The following is a 22,883-nucleotide window of genomic DNA, read 5'->3' as shown; positions in this document are numbered from 1 at the left end:
GTTTGCTCCTCAGCTGCTTAAATTGACCAAAACACTCTGACCCCCTATCCTTACTCTCCTTCCCCATCCCAGGCTGTCCCGGTTCCAACAGCACACTGGACACCAGTGTCTTCTCCAAGCTCCCCAGTCATCCCTGACTCCTGCATCCTCTGAGATGACAATTCTTCCTCTGCAGGGGGTGAGGTGCCTCCCATCACACCTGCTCCCTTGGCTGAGGGGTAATCAGTGACTGTGACTCACCAGTGAGAAATCTCACACACAAGTGACATCTAAGTTCATTTGCCATCATGCTGCCCATTCACCTGGCTTGGATAGCTCCCTCTGAGGGCTTCTCTGGACTTGATTATGACCTACATAATCTGGTGCCATGTGTAAATGTTGCCACCTCACTGCTCAACCCCCTTTCTTGATTGTTAATAAGTATAAAATAATTATGGTACTATTTGTTATAAAGTGTGTAAACCCCACCCACCCCTGCTGTGCTTCTCTCTCTTCACAGGCACCTTGAGAATTTCTGAGTCTGGTGGACACATCAACCACCTCATGGCAGCTTTGAACCTCACCCCCTCTGGTCCTTCAACATTTATTCTAATGGGCATTCCTGACCTGGAAGCTGCCCATGTCTGGATTTCCATCCCTTTCGCTACATTCTACATTATTGGCTTGTTGGGAAATTTCATGGTTCTGTGTGTTGTAGGGAATGAGAAGACCCTGCACAAGCCAATGTACCTACTGCTATGCATGCTGGCACTCACAGATATTAGCATGTCTACCTGTGTCATGCCGAAGACACTGTTGATATTTTGGTTCAATGTGAAAGATATTATAGTGGCTGGCTGCCTCACCCAAATGTTCTTTTTTCAAGCTATTTCTATTATGCACTCAGGTATCCTTGTCACAATGGCCTTTGATCGCTACGTTGCAATATGTAACCCTCTGAAATACACTACCATCCTCACCAATGCACGATTAGCTAAGCTAGGGCTTGTGGGTTTGATAAGAGCTGTTCTTTTCATGCTTCCCCCGCCCTTGCTCCTGAGCAGGCAGCCGTTCTGTGCCAATCGCATTATCCCCCACACATACTGTGACCATATGGCTGTGGCAAAGATGTCGTGTGGGGACATCACAGTAAACAGGATGTACGGCTTGGTGTTGGCATTTGTAGTCATTGGATTAGACCTGACGTTCATAGCCCTGTCCTATGGTCTGATCATCAGGGCCATCCTCAGAATCTCCTCCAAGAAAGCCCACCAGAAAGCCTTCAGCACCTGCACAGCCCACATTTTTGTGATACTGATGTCTTATCCTCCTGGCCTCTTCTCCATTCTGATACACCGGTTCAGTCAGGGCATCGCTCCCCACATTCACATCATCATGGCCAACCTCTATTTCGTCACTCCCCCCATGCTCAACCCAATCGTTTATGGGGTTTATACCAAAGAACTTCGTGACAAAGTGGGTAAATACATCTGCAGAATGTGATTGCCTGGGGCCACTGATTTCAAACCTGTGTGACAAGAGGGAGAAAGTACATCTCCTCATTTATCAAGGGTGCTCTATCAGAGTTTGGCTGAGCTCAGCATTGTGGACATTCACAGTCTGAGAAGTTCCTCACACCTAAACTCTTATCACTCCATCTCCAAGCACTGTTCTCTCCGTTGCTGAGCTCCTCTTTTCTCACCATCACCTTTCATTGTCACCCATCAGCCACCAACACCACACACCCTGTCACTCAGCTTTTCCATAACTCCTAGACTACTAGAATATAATGCAGCTTTCTGATGTAAGGTGGCTTTCCATTAGTCCCTGTGTTAGCCGAACTAAAGCTACGCTTTATGAAAGCCAAAGATAAAGAAAGCAACTACAATGCTGAACTTCTTTATCATATGTACAGTGATCTAGTAAATAAAATTTACCTGATTTTTCTACATCCAGTCTTTCAGAAAGCCTGGAGTATAAACCAAATGTTTCTGTTGGAAAGTGCTAACACAGGAAAGCTGCTGCAGGAAATGAGGCCATTCTACAAGAGCTTATTGGTGAGAGTTGCATAACTGTGTGTTTTTTAGAACTGGACTGTGTTACCTTGGTATTGAGGGCTGTGTACCCCAGAATGTGATCAAGTCAATAGCAAACATATGAAGCGCACTCAGCCACTATGAATTCATAAAAGAGAACTTAGAATCATAGAATCATAGACTATTAGGGTTGGAAGAGGAGGTCATATAGCCCACCCTCCCAGTCCAATATCACATCGTTTATGGTTAATTAGAAAGCAGGCTTTTAGATGCAAAGTCAAAATCTTGCTGGCAGTTTCTGCTAATCTAAATGAAAGGAGTGGACAGACAAGTAAATAACGGAGAGTGAAAGAAGATATGTACATGAAAATGTTGAGTCTAAATGCCTGTGATAGCAGAAATTTATTCAAAATTACAAGAAGTGATGATTCAATGTGGTTCATTATTACCTATGTGTTTTGGAGAAGTTATAAAAGATTACCTAAGACAGTGTACTTTGGAGCAGTTCTCTGAAGCAATCCTGTGAAAAGTTTTCCTGACACCCTGTCTCCCCGACAGGTGAGAAACTGACCACCTGCTGTTAATTACTCAATACTATTCCAGATATTAGGTAAATATCTCGGATGTTCTAAACTTATTGCTTATGTCTCTGTGTGCTTCAATCTAATAAACTGCAGTGTTTGACAAAAGCATGCTTACTTGCATCTAACCCTTCATCAAACAGAATTTCTGTGTTCCCATTTATTTCTTCCTGATACAGCCTGGAGTGAAATAGTTAGGTTACCCCTCCTGGGGGTTCTGAAAAAACCCGGGTAACAGACTGCTGTGGTAAACTATGACAATGAGTTGGAGACAAATAACTTACCACTTTTCACAGATGATTTTGGAGTTGCCTTCAGCTGGAACTTTCAAAATACACACTAACTGTTCCCGTTGTCCAAGATGTCAAAAGTAGGTGTGGAGATTTAATCTTAGATTTTGTGAAACAGATGAAACAGAGATAGCCATCAAATATACGAATCCCTCAACAATCTAGACTGGCTGACATCTCATCTTTTCCATGGTTTTGTGGAGAATTGGAGAATTGGAGCAGCAGTAGAGAGATTTGCCTTTGGTTCACCGGCCTCGTACTCAGAACCCCATAGAGCAGTTTTGGGTTGAAGGAATCAAACACATGGATACTGCTGGGGACAAAGATTTTTGTGAACTTGGCTTTTTTGCTCTTTCACTGCTATTGCTACCTTTTAGCAACACTGCATTTGAAAGACTGTTTTTCAGATAAACTTGGTAAAAAAAACAACAACTGTGCAATAAGATGCAAGAGGAACTGCGAGAAAACATTCTTCATGTTAGGACATATATTCAATGATAGCAAATATTTTGTGAGGAGTTTGCACCAGTGAGACAAATGATTGCATTGGTCAGTGCTGATATGTATGACCAGCAGCAGAGGCATTCAACTTATAAGGAAGACAGCTAGGATGAAATGTTGCCTTTTAGAGACTAACAGTAACAAACTAATTTAACACAAAATGTGAACATTGTCTACCATAATTGAATGCAATTAGAAATAAATAATATTGTCATGTTATTGTGGCTTTTACACTACATATATTTTGGGATCCTTTTAACACCATCATTTGCCATTTTTTGTTTGAAACACCTGCCAATCCTCAATTGGGATACAAGTACCGATACTAGGGGTTTGATTTTGAATTTGATGGTCATCTCACCGCTTTGTTGCTAATGTGGACAAACTCCTACCTGGGCTTGTAGGTTTTCAAAAAAATAAAATCTGTACTAGGTGTCTAACAAAAGCTTTCATTTGTTACTTGATGTATAGACCATTTTGTTAATTAAAAAAACCCTTTGGTTCAGGGAATAGATTGGGCTACTTCTAAGTTTGTTTTTAAGTGATTTGGGTGTATTAAAGCAGTAGAATTCTGGCAAACCTGAGCAGCACCTCAAGCTGAACTGGAGGCAGAGCAGCAGCAGCCAGAAACACAAGGGCCAGAGAAGCAGCCCAGAAGGCAGAGCTGTGCGAGAACCAGAGAAGAGCACTGAGCCAGGAGAGCCAAAGTTGGGTCAGAGGCTTAGCAGCAGTGCTGAGGCAGAGCTGGGGAGCTGCAGTGGAGCAGACCAGAACTGTGAGCTGGGTCAGCACAGATCAGCTGCTCCAGCAGAGAGCCAGGGCTGAGCTACAGCGGGGATCTGGGGGGGTCAGAGCCAGAATAGTGGATGCCAGATGTGCCACAAGTAAAATAGCAGCTGAGCACAATGAGCTACTGGGGAGGCAAGGAGGCCCCATGAGCACAAGGATCAGCACTGGGAGACATCATCTGACAAGAGGGTCTTGTAGGTTGGACTCAAAATGGGGGACATGAATCTGATGGGAGGGCAGATGCTGGGGAGAAAGGTTCTGCCACTTAGAGTTTGAGGGTGTGTGGCCACTGCCAGAGCAGGTGCCTTACCTGCAGTATGACCACAGAGCAGCCAGTGCCTGGGCAGGAGGCCTGGGACGTGTGAACTTTCCTTACATCCCAGAGACAGCTGTTTGTGTGTCCTTGTGCCCACAGAGCAGGGTCCCTTGTTTCCTTGAACCTTTCCCATTTTTTCCTTATTTTTCTTACCGTTGCTGTTTAATAAATTATATTTGTTTTGAACTTAATGCACTACTGACTGGATCAGTGACGTGTCCAGTGTGAAGAGAGCACCCCAGAGTGGGGACACCCTAGCCCCTGTCCTATGTGATCATGATGAGAATGGGGGTTCAGCCTCCCAGGAATCCTGGGCCCAGTCTTGTCACCATTACAAGGACTCTGCCACACTGGAGAATGGAAGGGGAGTCCTTGAGGAGAGGCTTTCCTGTGGGTAAAGGGAGTGGGAATGGGAACTCAGACCCTTTCATTAGTCAATTCCCAATGGGTAATGAAGAAGCCAGGAAAGTCCCCATAATAGTCATATTGACCTGAATTTATGGGCTACTTTATTACGACTTGTCATTGACCTGACCAGAAGATATTTTGGTTCTTGTCCCAATTCAGGCTAAAGGGTTAGAGAACACAGAGCTAATGGTAAAGTTTGTTAATGTGCCTGGGGATGGAGCCGGAATCCTCCAGAGACATCTCCATGAAGCTCTCCTAGAGGTATTCTGAAAATCTTTCAGAAGGTTTCTGGAGAGATCTGCCTTATTTCATCCTCCCTAATAGGACACTTTACCACACCAAGCTCATAGCAAGTAGTCTGGAATCATTGCAGCACAAAGAATGGCAGTGAATGATCCTGGGTTTTGGTCACATTCATGTAACATTCGGTCTATATCTTTCTGTGTTAGCCTCATCACTCATGGTCACTTGGTTGAAATAGAGGAATTTTTGTAAGGAAACAGTAAAAGGACCCTGTTCATGCTGGGCTGTTTGCACTTGGCTAAAAGGGATCATCCCAGACAATAGCCACGCAGTGTGTGGAGGGATGTGCTGCACATCCACCCCAAAACCACAGTCCCTCCTTTCTAACGGCAAACCCAACCAGGATTGCTTGCTATGGGAAAGGAGGGTGTTACAGTTTGAAATCATTTCCACATGTTATGAAGGTGGAAGAAGCCAACCCTGCGTACCCTTTGGCTTGCCATGGCTGCCTGGGAACCGAATTCTGTTGCAAAGCCATGTGTGATGTGTCACCATATCGGCAGGCGCTCAATATAAAAGGCAAAATGTGGCCTTGTACCTAAAGCACATGTGCTGTCAGCTGTGAATTGCTTGATTCACTGTGAAAGTTTCTCTTTTGTTCTTCTTAAATTGTACTCTCCCTTTTTATCCCCCCTGCAGGTGCAAATGTTTCTATGCGCCCCGTATCAACTCCATGCCTGATGTTATTGCAAATTAGAAGATAAAAAAACGCACTCACAATGACATGTTTTCTGAGCTCATGCAGTCCTCCCACGCACAGGGCACAGCTGAATGCATGGAGGCATTTGGTGGTAGAGGCCAGGAAAGCATACAGTGAGCGTAATCAGAACACACAGGAGGAGATGCTGAGGTTAATGGAGGAGAAAATGGACATGATCAGGCGTGTGGTGGACCTGCAGGGAAGGCAACAAGAGCACAGACCGCCACTGCATCCATGGTATAACTGCCTGCCCTCCTTGCCAATTTCCATATCCTCCTCACCCAGACACCCAAGAATGCGGAGAGGGGGAGGCTCCGGGCACCAAGCCACTGCACTCCAGAGGATGGCCCAAGTAACAGAAAGCTGTCATTCAAACAGCTTTGATCTGTAGTGTGGCTACAATAACCAATGTGGCCTTGTACTTCTCTTTTCCCCCACTGCAGATGAAAATGGATTCAAAACAATAGGGACTTTATTTCCTTTGCCAGCTATGGTCGAAGGGCAGGAGGGGATTGGCTTACAGGGAAGTACATTCAACAAAGGGAGCAGTTTTGAATCAAGGAGAAACACACACAACTGTCACACCTTAGCCTGGCCAGTCATAAAACTGTTTTTCCAAGCCTCTCTGATGTGCAGTGTGCCTAGCTGTGCTCTTCTAATCGCCCTGGTGTCTGGCTATTCAAAATTGGCTGCCAGACGATTTGCCTCAACCTCCCACCCTACCATAATCGTCTCCCCCTTACTCTCACAGATATTATGGAGCACACAGCAAGCAGCAATAACAATGGGAATATTGGTTGTGCTGAGGTCTAACCTCATCAGCAAACAGCGCCAGGGCGCTTTTAAACATCCAAAGGCACATTCTACCACCATTCTGCACTTGCTCAGCCTATAGTTGAACTGCTCCTTACTACTGTCCGGGCTGCCTGTGTACAGCTTCATGAGCCATGGGATCAAGGAGTAGGCTGGGTCTCCAAGGATAACTATAGGCATTTCAACATCCCCAATGGTAATTTTCTGGTCTGGGAAGAAAGTCCATTCTTGCAGTTTTTTGAACAGCCTGGAGTTCCTAAAGATGTGAGTGTAATGCACCTTTCCAGACCATCCCATGCTGATGTCGGTGAAACATCCCTTGTGACCCCCCAGTACTTGCAGCACGATGGAGAAGTACCCCTTGCAGTTTATGTACTGGTTGACGAGGTGGTCCGGTGCCAAGACAGTGATATACATTCCATTGCCCCACCACAGTTAGGGAACCCCATTGCAGCAAAGCCATCCTCTATGACCTGCACATTTCCCAGAGTCACTACCCTTGTTAGCAGAAGGTCACTGATTGCCTTGGCTACATGGGTCACAGCAGCCCCCATGGTAAATTTGCCCATTCCAAATTGATTCCTGACTGACTGTAGCAGTCAGGCATTGCAGGATTCCACAGGGCTATCCCCACTTGCTTCTCAACTGTCAGGGCAGATCTCATCTTGGTACTCCTGTGCTTCAGGGTGGGGGAAAGCAACTCACAAAGTTCAATGAAAGTGGCCTTACCCATGCAAAATTTTCGCAGCCACTGGAAATCATCCTATTCTTGCAACAATATGTGGTTCCACCAGTCCGTGTTGTTTGCCGGGCCCAGAATCAGCATTCCACTATATCAATCTGCCCCTCTGCTGCCATGATGTCCCAATTACCATATAACATGCTTTCAGCAATGGCTGTGTCCATGTCCTTCTCACAATTGTCCCGTGCTGGCGGATCCTAGCCAGGCTCTGCACATACTGCAGGATAATGTGTGAGGTGTTTACAATGCTCACAACAGCAGTGCTGAGCTAAGCGGGCTTCATACTTACTGTGATATGGCGTCTGCATGGGTAACCCAGGAAAAAAGGCATGAAATGATTGTTTGCCATTGCTTTCAAGAAGGGAGGGAGAGAGGAAAGGGAGACTGACGACATGTACCCAAAACCACCTGCGACAATGTTTTTGCCCCATCAGGCACTGGGAACTTAACCCAGAATTCCAGTGGGCAGTGGGCAGTGTGGGATAGCTACCCAGAGTGCACCCTCCATGATATGATGCTAGTCATGGTATTGAGGATGCACTCCGCCGACCTACTGCACTTAGTGGGGACATACGCGATCGACTGTATAAAATCTCTTTCTAAAGATCAACTTCTATAAAATCGACCTCATTTCGTAGTGTAGACATACCAGTATTGCAAAGTTGAGCTGATAGCTTGATAGAAGATAGAAAAAAGTCAACTTCCTGCAAGGTTGTTTGCCTTCTTATAGGATCCTGGCACTTCCTTAATCAGGCCCCAACTTACCATGCCCAAATATTTTTTCCTCATCAGATAAAACTTCAGGTGCACTTATTCGCTAGATTAATATGTTTGATTATCTCGTCTCTGAACCTGTTACCCTTGGCCTAACTTATGACTTCCAGGTCCTACAGTGTACCCTGCAGTTACCAGTCTGTTACAAACCTATGGAAAACATATTCAGTTTTTTGTTCACTTCTCTATTCAGTTCCCCAAAGTCAAAAGGGGTAACCAGCAGGCTATTTATCTATGCCAAAGGTTATAAACACTTATACTAACATACTCTAGCTAGTCATACATGATACAAGTCTGTAGGTTCCTTGCATTACAGCCAACTATTATGAATAAGTATTATGAATAACGTACACTGGAATTCAACATAAACAAAACCTAAGAACATTATATAATCAATCAAACCAATGACCAAAAAAAAAAAGATGAAATATACTCAGCTAGCAAACTGGCCTTATGGGCTGCAGCTCCCTACTTACTTTAGGGAACTGAGACAAACTGATGGGTTGGATTTTAGTGACGTGTAAAGGGATGTATAACTTGTGAAATCCTCATATAAATGATAAAAATTGAAATGTGTGTAACTTTGGGTATCCACTTTCTACATAAAGAGAATGTAACATTACTACACAAGAAGGTTTCACAGAGACTGGTATTGTGCAAAAACTTTTTTCTGTACTATTTTATTATGGGTTTGGAGCAGTAAATCTGACCTTGTTTATTTGGCCTCTTGAACGTATGTCATAACAAATGAAGGCTTGGTGAAGCAATCGACTACACAATTGATCAACAAATCACCCCTTCCTATCAGATTCATTATTTAGACACAATGAAGGCACCCACAGAAATAATTCTCCTAAGCAAAATTGCCTTTGAAGTTTATGATCCTTCAGCATTAAAGAAATCAATGGAAAAATTTAGTTTTGTTTTTCTCATTTTGCTCCAAAGAATGGTTCTGTACACGGTAAATGCTGTTTCAAATCTGCTACAATCCAGACACACAGACCTATACAAAGCAGCAGAATTACTTCCCAAAGCCACTGAACTTGTAGCTACATTTCAAATTGAGTTCAAAGAAGCCAAATATTCATCAAGTAAATTATCAAGAAAATGGGGCATAAAAATCAAGTCTGAAGAGAAGTGCTTGAGAAAGGCAAAATGGCAGGGGAGCAGCTCATTTTGTGGCAGACCAGGGAGGAGAGCAAACCTGCTACTGTAATCCCCAGGTCCTTTTCTGGAGAACTGCTGCTTATCTGGTTGGTCCCCAACCTATAGCAGTGCATGGGATTCTTCCTTCTTAAGTGCAGGACTCTAGACTTGTACTTTGTTGAATCTCATCAGATTTCTTTTGGCCCAATCCTCCAATTTGTCTAGGTCTCTCTGTAACCTGTCCTTACTCTCCAGTGTATCTCCCTCTCCCCCCAGCTTAGTGTCATCTGCAAACTTGCTGAGGGTGCAATTCATCTCATCATCCAGATCTTTGATAAAGATGTTGAACAAAACCAGCCCCAGGACTGACCTCTGGGGCACTCTGCTTCATACTGGTTGCCAGCTAGACATCCAGCAGTTGATCTCTGCCCATTGAGCCTGGTGATTTAGCCAGCTTTCTATCCACCTTACAGGTCATTCATCCAATCCATACTTTTTTAACTTGCTGGCAAGAATACTGTGGGAGGTGGTCTCAGAAGTCTGAGCTCTTAGGTGCCTGGGTGGCCAAGGACACAGCAGCTGGCAGCCAGCATAGCTGATGGAGAACCCAGAGCTCTGAGCTACCATGGGTGGCAGGGGCCTCCATAACTTTGTGCTGGGGCTATGTCATGGGCTTCAGAACACTGAGCACTCTCAGCCGCGGAAGCAGCAGGTTCTTGACCCTCCTGAAGTAGGGCTTGGGCTCTCATCCTCCTGATCAGGCTTTAATCATCAGTCTGTCCATTCCCATTCTCATTTTTTTTTTTTGTAAAATTTAAAGACAGGTCATCGGATTCTGTGAATATTTTTTTTATTGCCCACGACCTGTCCGTGACTTTTACTAAAAATAACTGTGACAAAATCTTAACCTTAGGAATGAATGATCAGTTGGTCTGTCCCTTGTTCCTGAATAATATTGTGTCTCAGGTCAGGGTATCCAGTCCCCAGGTGAACACGTTCTGGATGCCGTTCAAGGCTGTGGTCATTGCAGGCCCACTGCTCTGGTGTCTGCCGTTTGTCCTTGGTTGGTTAAGTAATCCCTCAGGTAGCTCTGTTTGGGTGTGTGGTGCCATAGGCTGTTGTGTTTGGTGATAACAAGGCCTGGACAGGCTGAATCATCAGAGAAGCATTTTGAAAAAGGACCAGCTCAGCTGGGTGGTAAGAAGGGGCCCAGCAGTTCCCACAGTTCCCAGACGGCACCCCAGTACCGACAACCCATCACACTCATACCCTGTGGAGCTCAAATTAGGCCCACAGGCTCCTATGACACAATCATGGGGGGGGGAACTGTAGCTCGAAGAAAAGACTGGGATGGAGCAGTTGTTTGATTCTTTCCCACTGTGTTCTCAACCCAGCAGGGCACATCCACCTAAAATACCACCATACTGAAATGGTCCCAGGCATCAGGCATGGGAAATTCTGTGGCTCTCCCCTCATAAAGTGTGGTATACCATGTGAGATGAACTCCAGGTCATGTTTGCTATGGGAGGGGTAAAGGTATCACATAGTGAGTGGAGAAGACCCATGGTTCGAGTTCTGAGGCACGATAATACAACCCATTTCTGCATAGATTTCTGAAAGATCAACACAGTATTGACATTTTATACTGACTCGAGGCAGAGAATGGAAGAACTATTAGAACAGTTTGAGCTGCAAGATATTTATCCAGTTTAGACCTCACAAAGGGATACTGGCAAATACCTTTGATGCCAGAATTCAGGGAGATGAAAGCCTTTTCCATACCCTTCTGCTTGCATCAATCCAGGATCACATAATTTTTCCTCCACAGGGTGCCGGTGGCTTTTAAGAGGCTAATGGACTGGATAGTGCAACCAGATGGTCAGTATACAGCGCTATGAGCAATTGAAAATGGATTTTCGTCCCGTGTCTTGTAGCACCATTCCCACGTGTAGTGCAGATGGCAGTACATTGAACCCAGAAAAGAAAGCCATCACCAATTGCTAGGCTGAACAGTCTGCAAGACTCAGTTTGCCCTGACAATCTAGCCCTGGTATTGGCAAATCATTTCTTCACTCCTGGGGGAGACTCTCAAGCTGGAGTTCTCCAGGGTCTATTTTCTGCTCTTCCCGCTGCTCACAGAGCTCTGGGAATTGTCTGGCAGTCCTGGCCAATAAGATAGTCCCCAGGGACTGTACAAGGGAATCATAAAAATTGCTGTCCAGCACAGCAAGTGTCAGACATATGAGATTCATACAGTGATTCTCAGGGCTCTGCCTTCCTGTTGCAGTAAGGAGATTCCCTCTCGCTGCTGGGCAGTATTACGGTGAGTTGCCTCTTTCTGCATTACAGTTAGTGCTGAGGGCTCAGGAAGGTTTCCAGGGTTGAACTGTTTAGTATTGTCAGAAGCACCAGTGGATTTACCTGGTAAAAATGGAACTGCAAATGTATTGGAATTAGCTTAGACAGATACTTGTTTTTAAGATCAGTTCCTTGTTGACTCTTATGTCCTTCTATCTGTCTCAGTAGCTTCCTTTTTTTGGGCTGTGCGGTTTTTCCAATTCATCAACTTCACTGTGCTCTTAGTTAGTAAAGTCAAAGCGTCTGCAGTGGGTATCTGTGTTACCACAGGGTTCACAACAAGAATGAGTCACACCCTGGCCAGAATCTGCTTTCACATTCTGCCTTCAGTGAGTCACTTCAGATTGACACTGGCTTCCCTGAGAGGAAAATCAGGACCCACATGTTTTGAAATCCCCATCTTTCACTCCTGGTCTCTGAATGCCACATAAACTGGCAGTTTCCTTCAGTCTCTTTCAGCACGATGACAGAATAGTGCTCTCTGTCGCAGGACCCAAAGCCACGATTTTAACAGCTGGGAGTCGAACGTTAAACACTAAGCCTAAATCTGGTTCCATTGAGATGAGTGGCAAAAAGGTTCAAAACAATTAGGATAACAATTTTATTTCATGGGGGAGAGGAGTCTGCTCTCTCTGTGCCCCTGCATCTCAGGATCTGGAGCGAATGAGAAGTGACAAAATTAAGTAAAAATACAAGCATGTTTCTGTCTTAGACGTATCCAGGCAGTGCTGGAAATCTCACCGGGGGAGGTCCAAGAACACAAAGTCCGTGGCGGTGAGTGGGGGAGCGGAAGGTAGGACGATGGGACGTGCAGTATCCAGAGCAAAATGGCATGGAGTCCTGAAACTGGACAAAATAGGGAATGGACACCCTGCCTAATGCACAGACCAAAGAAGCGTAACAAGGCCTCTGGGCGGAACCCTCGTGTGAGAAGGGGTTGGTGTCTCAGACTGTAAATTAACGTGGACCACACAATAGTAGATTGTCTCCGGTAGCTTCTCCACTCTGGACTATCCCTTTTCCTGTGAGTAACCTCACTACAGCCTTGTGGGAACACGAGCAATTGCCAACACAGAAAAGTAGCGTCTGGAAGGTATGTCCGGGTTTCTAATGTGCTGCAGTACATTAAAGGTTTGTGTCATTTTGAGGAAGAGTGACTCATACTGACTCCTTTTAGTTTCCACATACTCTCTTCCTCCTGCCGGGTCTGTCTCTTTCTCCTTTCTAGCACTGGCTGAGCTGCTGCTGAAGTTCCCTTCACCCCCAGAAAGGGAGTTCAGGCTGATTTCTCCCTTTTCCCCGGTGCAAGCAGACACTGAGTTTAACCTAGTCTGAGGAGATATTTCTGTGAGCTCTCACTGAGGGGTCTGGCAACTGGTTTTGCCCCTGAGTGAGGGGTATCACTGTGAGGCAATTTTTCTTCATGATTGTTGGCATTTCACCAGTGAAAAGAACCATTCATCTTTGCTCCTGAGTTGGTTCAATCTCCCATCATGTTCTGACATCCTGTCCGCACTCTCCTTCCCCATTCCAGGCTGCACTGATTCCAACAGCAGGCTGGTTGCCAGTGTCTTCTCTATGCTCCCTATTCATCCTTGGCTCCCTCAACATCCAAACTGCCCCATGCTCCCACAGATCTTCCTCTGCAGGGGGTGAAGTACCTCCTGCCCTGCTCCCTTGGCCAGGGGCAAATCAGTGACTGTCTCACTGGTGAGAAATCTCACACAGAGATAGGCAAATGCCAGGTCACCTCTGATGCTGCTCTTGTTATATCCTGTCTAAACTCCTCCATTGACTGGTGGGTAATCAGTGACCGTGCCTCACTTGGGAGAAATCTCACACAGAGTTGCAAGTAGCAAGGCACTTGTGCTCCTGATCTTGGTGCACATATATAAACTGTGTGCATCTTCGGGAACTGCTATATATGAACAGCACACAAGCTGAGAAGTATGCACACTATACAATGAGAGCGGGCAACTCCGGGGAAGGTGAGGGCCTAGATCAGTAGTTCTCAAATTTTGTACTGGTGACCCTTTCATATAGCTAGCCTCTGAGTGTGACCCCCACATAAATTAAAAACACCATTTTATATATTTAACACCATTATAATTGCTAGAGGCAAAGCAGGGTTTGGGGTAGAGGCAGACAGCTCCTGACCCCCTCCCCCTCCAGTGTAATAACTTTGCAACCCCCTGAGGGGTCACAACCCCCATTTTGAGAACCCCTGGCCTAGCTAAACCCAGCTGCCATGTGCAGGAACCACTGCCATCTGACTGAAACAGAAGACCACAGGGACACAGACATTAAACCCAGGATATTCTTGGAGCAGTTGCTAGCAGTCTCTGATAGTCATTAATGGTGAGGATTGTACATTCATTCCTCAGTGCAGAGGTTACATGGGCTCAGGTCATTATTTTTCCCATGTAAAACGTTTATCCAGGCAATGTCACACGAGATCTGTGAGTCTCATGAAATACACACCTACTGTAACATTTTCAAGAGTCTACAGTCCCATGAGAATTTTTCCCCACAGAGTTAAATTCAACACTGGTTGAGGTGGAAGAATAGGGTGTCTGTGGCTTTCCTTGGGTTGTAGGAGGGGTCTTGGGTTGCCCTCGGTTGTAGGGTTTATGGTCGGTGTGCCCCCTGGAGTATTCATTCCCCTTGACAGTAGCTTTCTTGCTTTCTGCCACTTCCATCCATTTGGCTCCAATCTCCCCCACCTTGGTGAGATTTTTGGGTTTTCCATCTTGTATGTACCGTGTTATGTCCTCAGGAACACCATCCAAGAACTGCTCCATTTGTATGAGGAGGCGCAGTTCGTCTAAGGATTTAACATTGTTTCCTGATATCCAGGCCTCATAATTTTTCCCAACGTAGTAGGTGTGTCTGGGAAATGACACATCTGGTTTCCACTTTTGGGTTCTGAAACGCCGACGGGCATGATCCCCATTCTGAATCTGGCCTTGGTTTGAAACAGTTTATAATCGTTCATTCGGTCCTTTGGCATTTCAGCCGTCACCTCTGCTAAGGGTCCACTGAGCTGTGACCTCAGCTCTACCATGTACTGGTCTTCAGGGATGCTGTATCCAAGACAGGCTCTTTCAAAGTTTTCTAAGAAGGCCTCAGGGTTATCACCTGCCTTGTAGGTGGGAAATTTCTTGTGATGTGGAACCATAATTGGCGAAGGGTTGTTAGGATTGGCTGTGTTCTGTTGCCTAGCCTGTTCTAATTCCATGGCCTGTCGGTGGGTCTACCTCTGGAGTTCTATCTGTCTTCCGTAGGCTGCATCTTCTTCTTCTTGTTTTCTTTTGTGGGCTGCTTCTTTGGTTGCTTGTTCTCTTTTGTAGGCTGCCAGTTTGATGTTTTCTTCCCTTTCTTTCAGCTCCACCTCTTTTTCTCTTTTTTCCATTTGTCACCTGTGGTCTGCTTCTTTGACTTGTTTCTCTTCCTCCATTTTTGCCTTGGATGTCATGGTTTCTGTTTTCTTGTGTTGGGGTGCCCTCTGGTGTTTATTGTTGGAACTGCTGGCTCTCTGTTGTGTCCTGGAGTTTGCCTAGCAACAGTGCCTTTTTTTTCTCTCTAGCTAATCTTTTAATTATAAAGTAAACCAGAAAAAACACTTTATTTGCATGTGTGTTGTGCTGGGTACTTAACTTTCAATCGGAGTGCTATAGTTTAACAAAAGACCCCTTGTCAACCTTAATAGTTCCTTGCTTAATATGCAAGCCAAACTGCAACCAGAGAACAGGAAAAAAAATTCTCTCTGGTTCCTTTTAAAACCAAACTCTTCTTTCTCTGCTTAAAAGCCCTAGCAGAGAAAAAAATAATAATATTCCTACTGGCTTCTGGTCTTTCCACACCGCTGTCACTCATGTCAGATGCCCTGAGTCTCACCACAACTTTTAAGCAATTGACCCTGTATATTGTCACCTTAATACAGAGACCATTTTATGTCCTTTTTCTTTCTTTTTATATAAAGCTTTCTTTTTAAGACCTGTTTGAGTGTTTTTCACTGGTTAAGGCTAAGAAACGAAGGGAGGGAGAAAATCTCTTTGTGTTAGATTTACTAAGCCTGACTTTGCATACCCTCTGGGTGAGGGGGGAGAGAGATTTGATCTCTCGGTACTTGTGTTTCAAGGACTTGAAGCAGGGAATCCCCTAGAGTACCAGGGCGGGGAAATCTAGGAGGAGGTAAAGAGGGTGGTATCCCTTTGTTTAGATTCAAGGAGCTTGAATCTGTATATCTCTCCAGAAACCCAGGAAGGGAACACCTGGAGGGGAAGAGGGAGAAGGGAAGTGGGTTATTTCCCTTTGTGGTGAGACTCAGGGCATCTGAGTCTTGGGGTCCCCCAGGGAAGGTTTTGGGGAGACCAGAGTGAGCCAGACACTGGAATTCTGGCTGGTGGCAGCAATGTCAGATCCAAGCTGGTAATTAAGTTTGGAGGTTTCATGCTAGCTTCTCATGTTCTGAACTCTAAGGTTCAGATCTGAGTAGGACAGTTATGACAATATTTTATAGGTTTTTCTCATGTCCCATCTTATTCATCTCCTTTCAAAAGTAACAACCCCAGTCTTCTCAATCTCTCCCATATGAGAGTTTCTGCAGGCCCTTGATCATTCTCATTGCCCTGGCCTCTCTACTTCTGCAATATCCTGGGGAGAAGGGTGTCCAATACTACACAGAGAAGTCCAGAGGAGGGTGAAACACTGACTGACTGATTTCATGACATTGTATTTTCTCTATGATTCCTCATCTCCCTCCTACTGGAACCCCGTGCTTTGCTCAGTTTCTGTCCATGCTTTCACTTTGAACAGGGTTTCACAGAGCTGTGTACCATGATGCCCAGATCCCTGTCTGGAGTTCACACAGTTAAATTAGAACCTTATAAGGTGTTTAAGGAGTTCAAGCATTTCCCTCCAGTGTCAGAGGGGTAACATGCATCTGAGGAAGTGGGTATTCACCCATGAAAGCTCATGCTCCAAAACGTCTGTGAGTCTATAAGGTGCCACAGGATTCTTTGCTGCTTCCCTCCAGTGGGCAAACACACTGAAGTTATTGACACCTAAATTCATCTGCCATCATACTGCCCATTAACCTGGCTTTGTTAACTCCCTTTGAGGACTTCTCTGGACTTGACTAGGAGCTAAATAATTTGGTGCCATCTGTAAATGTTTCCACCTCACTGCTTGCTCCTCTTTCTAGGTTGTTAATAAGTATAAAATATTTACCATACTATTGATTGTATAAAGCGTATAATCGCCTTGCTGTGCTTCTCTCTCTTCACAGGCACCTTGAGCATTTCTGAGCCTGATCGACACATTGAGCACCCTATCATGGCAACTTTCAACCTCACCCCCTCTAACCATTCAACATTCAGCCTATCAGGGATCTTTGGCCTGGAAACTGCCCACGTCTGGATTTCCATTCCTGTCTCTATGTCCTACATTGTCAGCCTGTCGGGAAATGTCATGCTTCTGTTTATTATAGACAAGGAACAGACACTGCACAAGCCGATGTACCTGCTGCTCCGCATGCTGACGCTCACAGACATAGCCACATCTACCCTGGTTGTGCCAAAGGCAGTGTGTATATTTTGGTTCAATTTCAAAAACATTACTGTTGGTTGGTGTCTCACGCAGATGTTCTTCCTTCACACAGTTTCTTTTACACAATCAGCCATCCTCGTGATAATGGCTTTTGATCACTACGTTGCCATATGTAACCCTCTGAGATACACCACCATCCTCACCAATGCATGAGTCTCTAAGTTAGGGCTTGTAGGTTTGATACAGTCTGCTCTCTTCATCCTGCCTCTGCCCCTGATCTTGAGTAGGTTGCCATTCTGTGCCAACCTCATTATCCACCAAATGCACTGCGAGCACATGGCTGTGGCAAAGATATCGTGTGGGGACATCACAGTCAGCAGGTTGTACAGCTTGGTTATGGCATTTGTAGTCAGTGGGATAGACCTGGTGCTCATTGCCCTCTCCTATGGTCTGATCATCAGGGACATCCTAAAAATGTCCTCAAAGAAATCCCACCAGAAAGCCCTCAACACCTGCACAGCCCACATCTGTGTGATGCTTACAACTTATTCTCCTGGATTCTTCACAAGGCTGACACACCGGTTTGGTCAGGGCGTCGATCCCCATGTTCATATTATCTTGTCCAATCTTACTTTCCTCATCCCCCCCATGCTCAACCCTATAATTTATGGGGTCAAAACCAAAGAGCTTCGTGACAAAGTGGGCAAATACACCAGCAGAATATGCTCTTTGGCCACTGACTTTAATCCTGTGACAAGAGGGGGAAAGAATTACTCCTCATTAACCAAATGTGCTCTGTCCAAGTTTGGCTGAACTCAGCATTGTGGAAGTTCAGAGTCTGAGAACTTCCTCACACCTAATGTCTTATCACTCTATCATCAAGCACTGCCCTCTCCATTGCGGAGTTCCCCCTCATTGATCATCACCTGATCTCTTTCATTGTCACTGGTCAGCCCCCAGCCCAACACCCCCTTTCACTCAGCCTTTCCATGAGTTCCAGCCTAAGAGAAGATACTGCAGCTTTTTGAAGCAAGGGGCTTTTCGTTAGTCCCTTTGTGAACAGAGTTCTTGATCAGTTTGATGAGCAGAAGCTATGCTTTCAGATAGCCAAAGAGAAAAGTAAGAATCTACAACGCTGAACTTTTTTATCATATGTACAGTGATCTGGTGAGGAAAATTTACCTGATTTTTTTAAGTCCAATCCTTCAGGAAACCTAGAGGATAACCAAATAAAGACTAACGGTAAAAAAAAATTCAAAACAAAATGTGGACATTGACTACCATCATTGATTGCACTTAGAAATAAGCAATATAATAAAGTTGTTTTTACATTATATATTGTTTGGGCTATTTGGGGCTATTTTTAACATGCTCATTTGCTCATGATGAGCAACTGTGAAAAGCAGTGTGGGGCCATGGGCAATGCTGGGAGACATGGTAGAGGAGGGCCTTGAAAGCAGGATGTGAACCTGATGGGAGGAGAGATGCTGAGGAGAAGAATCTTGCCATCTAGATCATGGGGGTGTGTGGCCACCGCCCTACCAGGTTTCTGACTTCTATCAGCACAGCACAGCTGGTGCATGGGAGGGAGGCCTGGGCTGCTGAATGCAGAAAAAATAAGGGGTCTACCTGATAAAATTGGAACTACAAATGTATATGGAATAGTTTATCTGTCTCAGTAGCTTCCTTTTGCCTTTTTTTGGGAGGTGTGGTTTTTCTATAGTTAGGTCAAGTTTTCCAATTCAGCAACTTCACTCCCCTGTGAAGAAATGGAGTCAAAGCCTCTGCAGTGGGTATCTGTGTTACCAGAGGGTTCATAATGAGAATGGGCCCAACACTGGTCAGATTTTGCTCTCACATTCTGCCTTCAGTGAGTCACTCCAGACTGGCCTCCCTGATAGCAAAATCAGTGCCTAAGTGTTTTGAAATCCCCGTGTTTTATGCTCTGTCTCAGAACAACACATAAACTTGGGGTTTCCTTCAGACTCTTTCAACACCTTAACAGAATAGGTATCTCTGTAGCAGGACCCAAAGCCATGATTTTCGTAGCCAGGAGCAGAAGGTTAAACACTAAGGGTAAATCTGGTCCCATTGAGATCAGTGCAACACTTCCAACTTGTTTAGGAGTTCACCCTAAACCCACATTTAGGGACTTAAATTAATGGCCTGATTTTCACCAGCCATGAGCCTCCAGTGAATTCAACAGTAGTTGACCCATGGCCTCCAAGGATGGGTGAGCTCATTTGGAGAAAACAAGGATAGAACATCTCATGCTGGTGGGGGAATGGACCTACATGTGAAGGACAGTGTAGACTCAAATGAAGTAAAAATCTTAAACGAACCAAACTGTACTATAGAATCTCTATGGATAGTAGTTCTATGCCCAAGTAATAAGAATGATAACAGTAGGAATACTCTACCAACCATCTGACCAGGATGATGATAGTGACTGTGAAATGCTCAGGGAGGTTAGAGAAGCCCTCAAAAATAATGAGAAATTTCAACAATCCACACATTGACTGAGTACACTTCAGAAAGGGATGCAGAGAGAGTTTCTTGACACCTTAACTGATTGCTTCTTTGAGCAGCTACTCCTTGAACTCACGAGAGGGGAGGGAATTCTTGATTTAGTCCTAAGTGAAGCACAGGATCTGGTCCGAGAGGTAAATATAGCTGAACTGCTTGATAATAGTGACTATAATATAATTAAATTTAACATCCCTGTGATGAGAAAAATACCACAGTAGCACAACTCTGTAGCGTTTAATTTCAGAAAAGGGAACTACGCAAAAATGAGGAAGTTAGTTAAATTGAAATTAAAAGGTAAAGTGGCAAAAGTTAAATCCCTGCAAGCTGCATGGAGTTTTTTTAAAGACATCATAATAGAAGTTCATCTCAAATGTATACCCCAAATTTAAAAAAAAAACAAAAAAAACCATAGTAAGAGAATCAAAAAAGTGACACCATGGCTAAACAAGAAAGAAAAAGAAGCAGTGAGAGCCATAAGGCATCCTTTAAAAAGTGAAGGTTAAATCCTACTGAGGAAAATGGAAAGAAGTGTAAACTCTGGCAAATTAACTGTAAATATATAATTAGGAAGGCAAAAAAAGAATTTGAAGAACTGCTAGCCAAAGACTCCAAAAGCAATAGCAATTTTTTTAAGTACATCAGAAGCAGGAAGACTGCTAAAGAACCAGTGGGGCCCCTGGATGATCGAGATGCTAAAGGAGCACTCAAGGACAAAAAAGTCTTTGAGGAGAAACTAAATGAATTCTTTGCATCAGTCTTCATGACTGAGGATGTCAGGAAGATTCCCGAACCTGAACGATTCATTTTAGGTGACAAATCTGAGGATCTGTCCCAGACTGAGGTGTCATTAGAGGAGGCTTTGGAACAAATTGATTAATTTAAAAATAATAAGTCACCAGGACCAGATGGTATTCACTCAGGAGTTCTGAAGAAACTCAAATGTGAAATTGCACAAATACTAACTGTGGTTCGTAACCTATCATTTAAATCTGCTTCTTTCCCAAATGCCTGGAGGATAGCTAATGTGACACCAATTTTTAAAAAGGGGTCCAGAGATGATACTGGCAATTACAGGCTGATAAGCGTGACTCAGTACCGTGCAAACTGCTTGAAACTACAATACAGAATAAAATTGTCAGACAAATATATGGACATCATTTGTTGGGGAAAAGTCAATATGGTTCTTGTAAAGGGAAATCGTGCCTCACCAATCTACTAGAATTCTTTGAAGTGGGTCAACAAGCATGTGCACAAGGGGGATACAGTGGATACAGTGCATTTAGATTTTCAGAAAGATTTGACAAGGTCCCTCACCAAAGTCTCTTAAGCAAAGTAAGCTGTCATGGGATAAGAAGGAAGTTTGGTAACTGGTTTGGTAACTGGTTAAGAGATAGGAAACAAAGGATAGGAATAAATGGTCAGTTTTCTGAATGGAGAGAGGTAAATAGTACTGTCTGCCAGGAGTCTGTCCTGGGACGAGTCTTATTCAATATATTCATAAATGATCTGGAAAAAAGGAGTAAACATTCTGGTGGAAAATTTCAGGTGATACAAAACTACGTAAGATTCTTGAGTACCAAGCAGACTGTGAAGAGCTACAAAAGGAGCTCACTAAAGTGACTGCAACAAAATGGCAGATGAAATTCAGTGTTGATACGTGCAAAGTATTGCACACTGGAAAACATAATCCCAACTATACTTCTAAAATGATGGGGGGTGAAATAGGGAATGGACATCCTGCCTAATGCACAGACCAAAGAGGTGTAACAAGCCCTCCTAGGTCCAGAGGGGTGTCTCAGACTCTAATGTATCATCTTTGAAGCCATCCTCCATCCGGACCATGCCTCCTCCTGTGAGCAACCTCACTACAGCCTTGTGGCACAGTCAGAAGTTGCCAACACAGAAAAGGGGTGTCCTCAGGTTTCTAGAAGGCTGCAATATGTTAAAGCTTTGTATCATTTTGAGGCAAAGTTATTCACACTGACTCCTTTTAGTCTCTACGTCCTCTCTCTCTCTTGCCAGCTCTGTCCCTCTCTCCTTCCTGCACAGGCAGAGTGGCTGCTGGGGTTCCCTTTGCCCCCAGAAAGGCAGTCCAGGCTGACCTCCCCCTTTTCCCGGGTGAAGGCAGACACTGAATTTAACATAGTCTGAGGAGAAAACAAGACTGAAAGACATAAATCCACATTGTGTAGAGGTCAAGCATAGGAGTTTATTACACACAGCGCTGGCAGAGTGTCACCCGGCTTATTAGGCTCAGAGACACTGCCAATCAATTGATTATAATAGAATATATATATTTGCCTTGGGTGGGGGAAAGTGACGGTGAAGTCAATTTTACACACTGGCATAGGTTTTGAAGCAAGACAAGATAGCACAGTAGCCAATGGTTAACAGGTTATATAGTGTCTCCGCCCATGGTCTCAAGTTAGCAAGTTAACATTTAATTAATACTTTGATAAAATGTTATTAGTGTAAAATATATATGTTGAATTCTGATTTGGGGTCCATAGAAATGGAGAAACTCCTTTGATTGTCAGACAGGTACATTCCTAGTGGCTAAAAAAAGAAAAAGTGAAAGTATATGGCAATGAAGATTGTCTTCTGTGTCTGAAGGCAGGCATTGGTCCCTTGGAAGGGGAGGTGGGAGGATGCCATATCTTATACTGACATGTGCCATCCATCTCCATCCTCTGGTGAACAGAGGCTAGGGACACCATTCTTTACCCTTCCTGGCTAATAGCCATTTATGGACTTAGCCGCCATGAATTTATCCAGTTCCCTTTTAAACATTGTTATAGTCCCAGCCTTCACAACCTCCTCAGGTAAGGAGATCCACAAGTTGACTGTGCACTGTGTGAAGAAGAACTTCCTTCTATTTTTTTTAAACCTGCTGCCTATTAATTTCATTTGGTGACCCCTAGTTCTTATATTATGGGAATAAGTAAATAACTTTTCCTTATCCACTTTCTCCTCATCACTCATGATTTTACATACCTCTATCAAATCCCCCCTTAGTCTCCTCTTTTCCAAGCTGAAGAGGCCTAGCCTCTTTAATTTTTCCTAGTATG

At 44.4% G+C, this 22,883-nt stretch overlaps 1 protein-coding gene and 1 long non-coding RNA gene across 2 annotated transcripts; one reads left to right on the top strand and one right to left on the bottom strand.

Moving 5' to 3' along the window:
• Positions 1-543: 543 nt before the first annotated feature.
• On the top strand, positions 544-1,482 carry LOC115641958 (olfactory receptor 52D1-like). The gene has a single exon (XM_030545305.1). It carries the CDS (start codon positions 544-546, stop codon positions 1,480-1,482), a length of 939 nt encoding a protein of 312 aa, XP_030401165.1.
• A 971-nt stretch (positions 1,483-2,453) lies between these two features.
• Positions 2,454-22,067, bottom strand: LOC115641960. The gene is made up of 3 exons (XR_003998134.1): positions 21,981-22,067; positions 14,638-14,641; positions 2,454-2,464 (listed from the first exon to the last, which is right to left on the bottom strand). It is a non-coding gene; the product is annotated as an uncharacterized LOC115641960 (long non-coding RNA).
• Positions 22,068-22,883: the final 816 nt, after the last annotated feature.

Source organism: Gopherus evgoodei, unplaced genomic scaffold (genome assembly GCF_007399415.2).
Source record: "Gopherus evgoodei ecotype Sinaloan lineage unplaced genomic scaffold, rGopEvg1_v1.p scaffold_36_arrow_ctg1, whole genome shotgun sequence".
In the NCBI taxonomy this organism is placed as follows: Eukaryota; Metazoa; Chordata; order Testudines; family Testudinidae; genus Gopherus; species Gopherus evgoodei.
The sequence above is the reverse complement of the archived record's forward strand: the minus strand, read 5'-3'. Positions and strand labels throughout refer to the sequence as shown.

Excerpts from the sequence above, each read along its gene's own strand:
- LOC115641958 (XM_030545305.1), top strand. The coding sequence starts at position 544 with ATGGCAGCTTTGAACCTCACCCCCTCTGGTCCTTCAACATTTATTCTA.